General features: G+C 39.7%; 1 protein-coding gene across 1 annotated transcript in view; it reads left to right on the top strand.

The window, feature by feature from the left end:
• Window positions 1–8,450, top strand: part of PCID2 (PCI domain containing 2) — a 24,247-nt gene extending 15,797 nt beyond the window's left edge. The window contains exons 7-14 of the mRNA XM_006769293.2: window positions 106–209; window positions 2,509–2,584; window positions 3,295–3,436; window positions 4,619–4,719; window positions 5,758–5,831; window positions 5,989–6,114; window positions 7,362–7,485; window positions 8,004–8,450. Coding sequence (XP_006769356.1) covers window positions 106–209; window positions 2,509–2,584; window positions 3,295–3,436; window positions 4,619–4,719; window positions 5,758–5,831; window positions 5,989–6,114; window positions 7,362–7,485; window positions 8,004–8,093 — 837 coding nt within the window. The 3' untranslated portion in view covers window positions 8,094–8,450. The remainder of the gene's footprint in view (window positions 1–105; window positions 210–2,508; window positions 2,585–3,294; window positions 3,437–4,618; window positions 4,720–5,757; window positions 5,832–5,988; window positions 6,115–7,361; window positions 7,486–8,003) is intronic.
• Window positions 8,451–10,352: the final 1,902 nt, after the last annotated feature.

Here is a 10,352-nt window from a genome sequence, read left to right as displayed (position 1 = left end):
CCTTTTTTTTTTTTTTTTTTTTTTGCTTCTAGCTGCACTGTGATTTTCTTTTTTAATTAAGAAATCTAGCAGAAATAAAAAGTAAATGTTTTTATATTCTATTAGGCAGATCAGCAGTTGGTTAAGAAAGGAAAAAGCAAAGTTGGGGACATGTTGGAAAAAGCTGCTGAGTTGTTGATGAGCTGTTTCCGAGTCTGTGCCAGTGACACGTGAGTAAGGTTTTGGAGACATATTATCAGTCTCCTGTCATAAAGCATTGCCCCTTCCCTGCCCTTTGTCTGTTGTTGACATTGACTTCTACATATGTGTAACCCCACAGTCATTTTATTTTTTGCTTTTAACAGTAAATTGTGTAGTAAAGAAATAAGAGAAAAATAGACTTTTATGCTTACTCACGTATCTGCCATTTGAGCTCTTTAATATTTCCTATACAGTAGATCTGAGTTTCTATCTGGTATCATTTCTCTTTTCTCTGAGACTTTTAGTGTTGGTCTGCTGACAATGAATTCGCAGCTTTTTTTCTGAAATTCTTTATTCTGTCTTCATTTTTGAAGGATTCTTTTGCAAGGTGGAATGTTCTAGATTGGACTTTTTTCTTTTAAGACTTTAAAATGTCATTTCATCAGCTTTTCTATGTTTCTGATGAAAAGTCAGTTGTCAGTTCTTATTGTTGTTTGTTGGTATGTAATGACTCTTTCCTTTGCCTTTTTTTCTCTTCACTTTTGGCTTTCAGTAGTTTGACCCTCATGTACCTCATGGTTGTTGTTGTTTTTTAACCCTCACCCAAGGATATGTTTTTATTGATTTTTAGAGAGAGAGGGTTAGAGGTTGAGAGAGAATCATCAATCAGTTGCCTCCCGTTCACATCCCAATTGAGGATTGAACCCACAGCCTTTTGGTATATGGGACTACGCTCCAATCAGCTGAGCCACCTGGCCCGGGCACCCTATGTATTTTCCTGTTTTTCTTGTTTATGGTTCCTTGGGCTTCTTGGATCTTAAGTTGATGTTTCTTAATAGATTTTCCTAAATTTAATTTTTTATATTCCTCAACTGCTTTTTCTTTCATTCTTTCTCTCTTCTTTCTGGGGCTCCAGTTACATGTACATTATACTACATGATATTATTCCACAGGGCACTGATACACTGTTTGTTTTCTAATCTTTCCTCTCCCTCTCTTTCATTTTGGGTAATTTATGTTGACCTGGCCTCAAGTTGACTGTTCTTATTAGTATTTATTTATTTATTTTAAAATATCTTTTTATTGATCTCAGAGAGGAAGGGAGAGGGAGAGAGAGATAGAAACATCAATGATGAACGAAAATCATTGATTGGCTGATTCTAGCACACCCCCTCCTGGGGATTGAGCCTACAACACGGGCATGTGCCCTTGACCAGAATTGAACCCAGGACCCTTCAGTCCTCAGGCCAACACTCTAGCCATTGAGCCAAACCAGCTAGGACCACTATTTAATTTTTGCTTCTAGACTTTCCATCTGATTCTACTTTAGAGTTTCCATTTTTCTCCTGAAACTCCATCTCTTCACCCATCATAAAGCTATGTTTATTTGAGAGTTTTAGGATATTTTAAAGCAAAGAAAAGAAAAGCTTTCCATGTGTAAATAAACAAACAAAATCTCTAGTCCCCAGAAAAGTGTTTCAGCTTCTCATTTCTCACCACTCTGTCCCCACCAGCCCCACCTCAAACCATTGCACCCAAGCTGGACTAAAGCAGCTCCTCCCAATGCTTCCCCACCGAGGCTTTCCACACTGCCATCCCTTTGCCTGGCCTGTCTTCCCAGCTTTTCATCTGGTGGTCTGCTTATTTCACAGTTTTCCGCCTCCCATAAACTTTCATGACAGCCTGTACTTTGTGTTCACTACACTCACCAAAAGTAATTATTTTGGTGATGCTTGGATGATGTTTGTTCGATCTCAAAGTCTGTGAGGGCATGTATGCGGCTTTCACATGGTGTCTCTCACACCAAGGTAGCCCTCAGGAAACATTGATTACATAAATACTTGAACTTCTGTTTGATTATGTGTTCCTGCACAGCAGTGATCTTCATGACCTTGGTTTGGCAATGGTTTTCTTAGCTGTGAAACCAAAAGCACAGGCACCCAAAGGAAAAATAGATGAATTGGACTTCATCAAAATAAAAAAACTTCTGTGCTTCAAAGGACACTACGAAAAAATGAAAAACAACCATAAAATGCTTTATAACGATTAGCTTTTACATACTATTACTGCAAACTAGGCAGTTTTCAGGTGCTGCAGCAGAGGGAGTGTATTACCTAATAATTATCTGGGGTTAGAATTCCTGGTTTGGACTCTTCAATTTTACCTATTAGATAAGACATCTTCTTTCAAAATGTTGTTTTATTTCATATATGACTTAAGCTGTAAGATTTTATCTCAACATATCAATTTGTTTAGACAGTTTATTTTGTAATTTATAAATATAATTCTTATTTCCTATGTAACTGGATAAAAAATTTTTTCCCATAGTCGTGCTGGTATAGAGGATTCTAAGAAGTGGGGAATGCTATTTCTGGTGAATCAGTTATTCAAGATTTACTTTAAGGTATGCTTCTGTTTGAATAGTGTGTAAATTTCTTTCTCCTGTCTTCCCCGATACCATTTCTATTACTTATCACCTAGCTCCCCTGGCATTGCTTGGGAAATGGTCATCACCTAGCCATATTTGTAATTCTAAGAGTTAACATTTGTTGAGTGCCTGCTAAGTGCAAGGCACTATTGTAAGAAGTGTCGCCTTGTTTCAAAAACCTGGGACTTTGTTTCAAAAACCTGGGCCATATGAGGTAAGCCTTTAGCTCCAGGGGAAACTGAGGTGCCTGCGTATTGAGCAGTGTGCTGGTGTGCTGAACTGGGCTTTCAGTGAGGAGTTTCACTCCAGAGCCTTCTGCCAGAACATAGGGGCCTGTGAATGGGTGAAGAAATCATTCTTTGCTACATGAGTTGGCCAGGTGAAGAGCGGCTATGTCACACACCAGCGGCTGGCCCTGGCCCCTGTGGGGGGCCTTCATTCGGAGGGAACATCTGCCCTGGAAGCACTTCTGCCTGATGCTCTTCTTAGCGCTTTCTCAAGTGGATATAATCTGTGCCATATGGCCTCTGTTTCTATTTTAGTATTATATGATCAATTTTGATGATGGTAATGGGTTTTGTAATTCCCAGTTTAAGGTTGCATATGCTTAGTAAAGTAGAAGTTTAAGTTGGTCCTGACTGTTTTTTTTTTAAATAACATGTTTAGTGGATTGTAATTTGTTATAGATCAACAAACTCCATTTGTGTAAACCTCTCATCAGAGCCATCGACAGCTCAAATCTGAAAGAAGATTATAGCACAGCACAGAGAGTAACATACAGGTACTATGTTGGACGAAAGGCCATGTTTGATAGTGACTTTAAACAAGGTATGTTGTTAATCATTTTTTCCAGTATTTTAAAGCCATTGCATTCTGAACAACTCTGTGATGTAGTTTTAGAGATCACAATTATTACAATTTATTATTACTTAAAGTGGAATATAGGTGTAAACCAAGTTCAGGTTATTTTTTGTTTGTTTATTTTTGACACTAAAGTTGGTTAAATAAAAGGAAAATTGTATTTGAAGTTTCTTAATCCATGCTGGGTCTCTGAAATACATGCAGACTCTCAGTTATTCTGGACATCTTTTTTCCGTGAGGAAGTAAGCAGCAGTATTCTTGGCATTTGATAAGAGTAATTGTTTTCTCCCTTTGCCTGTGCTGATCATGCTGGCACAGGACGTGGAGACTGCGGCAGCAGGTAGCTCAGCTGCTAGCTTGCTGCTTAGAAATCCCCCATGGAATGCCCAGGCGAGCAGTGGGAATGTGTCCTTGTTCTGGTGTTGTCTTTGGTGTTTGTGGCGATAGGCGATGGTGTCATTACCACATCAGAATGGCACTTTCGTGAAATTACATTATTGTGCAATTTATATCATTAACTTTCTCAAGAACATGATGCCAGTTTTTTTCTTTTTAGACTTTTTGATTAACTGGCATGAGGTGGTTCTTTATAACTTCTTTTATTGTACTCAGACCAGACTTTTGAATTCACCTCTTCAACAGCTATTTGCATACAAAACAACATAACTTCAGGCAATATAAGATAGATCACTTTTCTCTCCCCATGTCTTATAGCCATGGATTCTCTGATAACAAAAATAACAGCTCTTTCATCTTATTTTTTATTCTATAGGCATATACAGACCCAATTTCAAATTTTCTTTCACAAAAAAAATTTCATAGATGTAGGACTTTGGAAAATGGACTTTCCTTGGTTATTCTTCATCACTGCTTTTTTTTTCTTAAGTTATGAAGCATAAGAAGAAAAACTTTTAAATTATATTGAAGTCTATTAAGGCATTGATAGGTTTTTGCTCTGAAGGTTCGAGTGTTTTTAATGCCCAACAACAAGAAATGAATTATCAGTATTAATGGTAGACGTTTATAGTTTCTGAAAACTTTAGAACCTTTGTATAAGGATAAATGGCAGGATAAAGAGCATAGAGGGAGCTTCAGTAGCTGTATATTTTAAAAGATGCTCTTGTCTGACTTTTGCCGATATCTCTGCAGCCGAGGAGTACCTGTCCTTTGCCATTGAACACTGTCACCGTTTAAGTCAGAAGAACAAAAGGATGATTTTGATATATTTACTCCCAGTAAAGATGCTATTGGTGAGTTATTCAGTTCTTAAAGACCCCTTTGCTTTCAAGAAACTTATAGACTTTGTAGAAGCTTATAGATGGTTTGTAGTTGATCACAACCTGAGCTGCATATGAGCTCACCCCAGAATAGAGGAAGAATAGCTTTGTGTGTAGCCTGAACCATGTATCTTCATGATTGACACTTCCAGATCCTTCTTTAAAGGCTTTGTTTGTATTTCCTTCCTATTTAAAGTATCTAATTAAGAAATTTAACGTAATGTAGGACAAATAAAATAAATTCATATTATTTCTACTCCCCATAAAAATAGAAATGGATTAGCCAAGAACGGAAAATGTCATTCCAGCCTATTTGTAGGTGTCTTATTTGGTCACCAAAAATTATTTTTGGTACTTAACAAGAAGTGAAAAATAACTAATATGTTAATTGGCTAAAACATTCTCAAAGTGATAGATAGACGTCTCTATCCTCCCATTTAACATTTTTTAAAAGTTTATCAAAGCAGTGGACACATTTGGTTAAAATTATTTTAGTTCATGATAGCTTGTATTGGCAAAGGTACAATGTTGTACATACCCTTTCTACTTCTAACTATCCTTCACAGAAACAAAGAAGATAATTTTTTTAAGCTTTATTCTTCTAAAGGTTGTTTCTGTATTTCTAAATCTGAATTTAGAAATTTCTTCAGTTATCACTTCCCTCCTATGATATTAAGGACAAGAGACATGGGAAGGTCAAGATCAAGGTCATATGTAACTGAATGACACAACTGTATTATACCAAGGTTTTCTGATTTCTAGACCAGTTTCTTCCATTAGCATACTATGATGTTTTCAAACCTTGTTCAGCTACTTAAGAAGAAATTCTAAGAAATACAAGTTTGCAAGTTTTTAAAACTTAGTTCCTTGATAAGGATTTTATCAAAAATAATTCTGTTTAAAAAAATACAAAGCAAACAACCAAAAAAAACAAAAAACAAACACCCAAAAAAACAAATTCTGTTAAAAAAGAAAGGGCTCTTATTCTGGAAAATTGACTCTTTGTTTTAGGGTCATATGCCAACCATTGAGCTTTTGAAAAAGTATCATCTCATGCAGTTTGCTGAAGTAACCAGAGCTGTAAGGTAGAGTATTTTATTCTTTTCTATTTGGGATTTTTTAAAATATAAAATTAATAAAATTTCACATACCAATTAAGTGTTGAACCAATTGCTTTTGTTGTGATCTCATCCTGGGATTTTGTTTTGTGACCATGTTTGTTCATCTTTCCCCTTCACCCAGTGAAGGCAATCTCCTTCTATTGAACGAGGCTCTAGCGAAGCATGAGACCTTCTTTATTCGCTGTGGCATCTTCCTTATCCTTGAAAAGCTGAAGATCATCACCTACAGGAATCTTTTTAAGAAAGTGTAAGCAGAGTATTTTTGTAATAAGTTGAAACTCTTTGTATGACTCATGTAGAGTTGTCAGGTTATGAAAACTTAAAGTAACAGGTGCTGTGTCTTCTGAGATGGAGATGTCAGTCTGTGTGGACGAGGTCCCATCACTTTTCCTTTAATTGTGTGGAATAAAGTGAAAATTCCCCGGCCCGCCCACTGCCTCCAGGCATTGGTGCCACACAGTGTGTGAGCAAAGGCTCACTTGTGGGAGGGATAACTCGGGGTATGCATGATAAGAGAACTTAGCAATAGATATTTTAAAACACCAGCCCTAAGAATAAAATATTCCACATTTTATCAGAGCGTGTGGGACAGAGTTGTTCATTTTCTTTATTCATAATTAAACCTCTCCCTGCCACTCCTGTCTGTCAGAAAGTTGAATTCTTCTGCAGTTGTTTGTTTTTATCCATGTAACACTGGAAGTTGACTTCTTCAAGGCCTGGTCCTAACAGGATCTCAGTTAAGAAACTTCAAACAAAGGCAGACTTTTTATAGCTGTAAAGAGTATATAAAAAAATGGCAAGGACCATATTTCATCGAATCCATTTTAAGATTTCAGAGATGGCACAGTGTGAAAATACCTTCATCTTAGATTCCTTGAAATATTCAGTAAATATAAAAAATTATACTTGTACTAGTGGCTTTTTCAAATTGAGAAGACAAAATTACCCTATATAATAAAATATAAAAATTACCCGAACGGTGGAACAACCAGTTGCTATGAGGTGCACTGACCACCAGGGGGCATATGCTCAACGCAGGAGCTGCCCCCTGGTGGTCAGTGTACTCCCACAGTGGGAGTAGTGCCGCTCAGCCAGAAGCCGGGCTCAGGGCTGAAGAGCACAGCAGAAGTGTCAGGAGCCTTTCCCACCTCCGCGGCAGCACTAAGGATGTCCGACTGCCAGCTTAGGCCCTCTCCTGGCATCAGTCTGACATTCCCCAAGGGCTCCCAGACTGTAAGAGGGCACAGGCTGGGCTGAGGGACACACCCTCCCCCCCATCCCCACCCCCGCCAAGTGCACGAATGTCGTGCACCAGGCCTCTAGTATTTAATAACTCTTTTTAGAGTGTATTTAATAGGTGGAAGATTCCTTTCATTCCTAGTGGTATGTTTCGTAGAAGATGTGTTTTCTACTGACTTAGTGCTCTTTTTCTTAACTTTTGAAGTACTTGCATCCTGTTGGTAACTAGTGTGAATTTCTGTTTCCCTCTTCCAGGTATTTGTTACTCAAAACACACCAGTTATCTCTGGATGCTTTTCTAGTTGCTTTGAAATTCATGCAAGTGGAAGACGTGGACATTGATGAAGTCCAGTGTATTCTAGCCAACCTGATATACATGGTGCGTGAGCTTCTTGGTTCAGGTTAGGACTTGGTCTAGATCAGTGGTCGCCAACCTTCTGGACCTCTCAGAGCACCAATGGTCTGTGGACCACCAGTTGGCGACTGCTGCTCCAAAGGTTTCCTTAAACCAGCGGTTCCCAACCTTTCAGACCTCACGACCACCAGTGGTCCACAGACCACTGGTTGGCAACCGCTGGTCTAGAATGTGAAGCTTTGATGCACTGTCCTTAAAGTTGTTATCAGACCCTTTTCCTTTGTGAAGTATTTTCTGACAGAATTAATTGTATCCCAGGAAATACCATGATAATCAAAGGGCTTTATAGAGGGTTCGGGTGGGTGAATATAATATATATTTCTATATTCTCCATATATAACTTTATTCATTGTTCTCCCAATGACTTGAATTGCACTATGATTGGGGAAGAATGCTTATGTCAGAAGAATAAGTAATTAACTCTCTCAACATCAGTGATGTGACTCAGGAACATAAACTAACCCTCTGTTTTTCTCCTACAGGGTCACATCAAAGGCTATATATCACATCAGCATCAGAAGCTAGTTGTTAGCAAGCAAAATCCGTTTCCTCCGCTGTCTACAGTGTGTTGAATGTATAAACACCTGTTCCTCTGGTGTTTATCGTACTAATGAAATCAGTACTTTGCCAGGACATTACTTTCTTCAGCTGGAATCTCTTTGAGGCTCTTCTCTCAAGGATGTTGAGACTGAGTTCCCTGCATTCACAGCCACCTTGACATTCTCTCATCGCTCATTACTAATGTCGACCTCACGGAGACTTGGAATTTCTTTTTCAAATGTTGCAGACCCTCCTTTGACTCTGAGCGTTGGAGAAACTTCTGTGAAGGAGGCTCTTCTCCAAGGCAGCTAGAGTTTACTTCTTCTAAGAGTTATGCACAAGTGCAATTTTTTATATAATTTTTCTATATAAAAGGCATTCTGAATTTATACAAGTGACATAAGTCTTTATTATATCTTCTGGGAAACGAAATTTTGCTAAGATTTTGAAATTCACCCTTTCCCCCCCACTGTCCTTACCATTAGTCTGCGTTAAATTAGCATATTTATTTTTTCCAAGGTCCTTTCAGAGAAGTGGGCCAGTGTGCCTATAGATTGGCAAAAAAAATAGTTTAATTCTAGGGTTAAAGTATATCAGAAATGAAGGAGATACGTAGTGTGTTTAAGACGTGTAAGATTTAAAAATCTGAATTGTGTATACATTTCCTATATTTCACTCAAAATACAGTTTAAATGAACTCACATTTTATTTTTAATCCTTTAAAGTGTTACATGTCTCCTTTTTTCCCCAACTAACCCCCCGGCCACTCCCACCCTCGAGGGCAAGCCCCCACTGCCCCAGTGTCGGTGTCCCTTGGTCATGCTAATATGCATGCATACAAGTCCTTTGGTTGACTTCTAATCCCCCCTCCCCTGCCTTTCCCCCGAGGTTGGACAGTCTGCTCAGTGCCACCTTGTCTCTGGATCCATTTTTGTTCATCAGTTTATGTTGATTATTATACCCCACACTAGAGGCCTGGTGCACGAAATTCGTACCTGGGTAGGGTCTCCCTGGCCAGGGCCTTCCTTCCCTGGCTACCAGCTGCTGGCCAGGGCCTTCCTTCATTCCGCACCACCCTCTGGTGGTCAGTGCATGTCATAGCGAGCCATGGTATTCCTGGTCTCCCAGTCGAACTCCCAAGGGGACACTTTGTATATTAGCCATATATATATATGAGGCCCGGTGCACAAAATTTGTGCGGGCGGGGGCGGGGGGTGTCCCTCAGCCTGGCCTGCACCCTCTCCAATCTGGGACAACCCCTTGGGGGATGTCCGACTGCTGGTTTAGGCCTAATCCCAACTGGACATCCCTCACACAATCTGGGAATGTTGGCTCTTAACAGCTCGCCTGCCTGCATGATTGCCCCTAATCCCAGCGGTTCTCAACCTGTGGGTTGCGACCCCTTTGGCGGTCGAACGACCCTTTCACAGGGGTCACCTAAGACCATCCTGCATATCAGATATTTACATTACGATTCATAACAGTAGCAAGATTACAGTTATGAAGTAGCAATGAAAATAATTTTATGGTTGGGTCACAACATGAGGAACTGTATTTAAAGGGCCAGAAGGTTGAGAACCACTGCCCTAACCGCTTCTGCCTGCCAGCCTGATCTCCCCCTAACCACTCCCCTGCCGGCCTGATCGCCCCCAACTGCCCTCCCCTACAGGCTTGGTCGCCCCCAGCTGCCCTCCCCCGCAGGCCTGGTCGCACCCAACTGCCCTCCCCTGCTGGCCATCTTGTGAGGGCGTTGCACGATGGCGTGACACCTAGGTTATTATATAGAATATGAGTGAGATCATGTGATATTTATCTTTCTCCAACTTGCTTATTTTGCTTAGCATAATGTTCTCCAGTTCCATCCATGCTGTTGCACATGGTAAAAGTTCCTTCTTTTTTTATAGCAGCATAGTATTCCATTGTGTAGATGTACCACAGTTTTTAAATCCACTCATCTGCTGATAGGCACTTAGGCTGTTTCCAAATCTTAGCTATGATAAATTGTGCTGCTATGAACAAAGAGGTGCATATATACTTTTGATTGGTGTGTCTGGTTACTTGGGATATATTCCTAGAACCGGAATCACTGGGTCAAAAGGGAGTTCCACCTTTTTTTGGGGGGGTGGTGAGTTCCACTTTTAACTCTTTGTGGAAACTCCATACTGTTCTCCCAGTGGCTGACACTGGTATGCATTCCCACCAGCAGTGCATGAGGGTTCCTTTTTCTCCACATCTTTGTCAGCACTTGTTTGTTGATTTGTTGATGATAACCATGAAAGGTGTGAGATGGT

This window comes from Myotis davidii, unplaced genomic scaffold (genome assembly GCF_000327345.1).
Source record: "Myotis davidii unplaced genomic scaffold, ASM32734v1 scaffold444, whole genome shotgun sequence".
NCBI classification, from domain to species: Eukaryota; Metazoa; Chordata; class Mammalia; order Chiroptera; family Vespertilionidae; genus Myotis; species Myotis davidii.
This window is presented reverse-complemented; position numbering and strand designations above follow the sequence as displayed.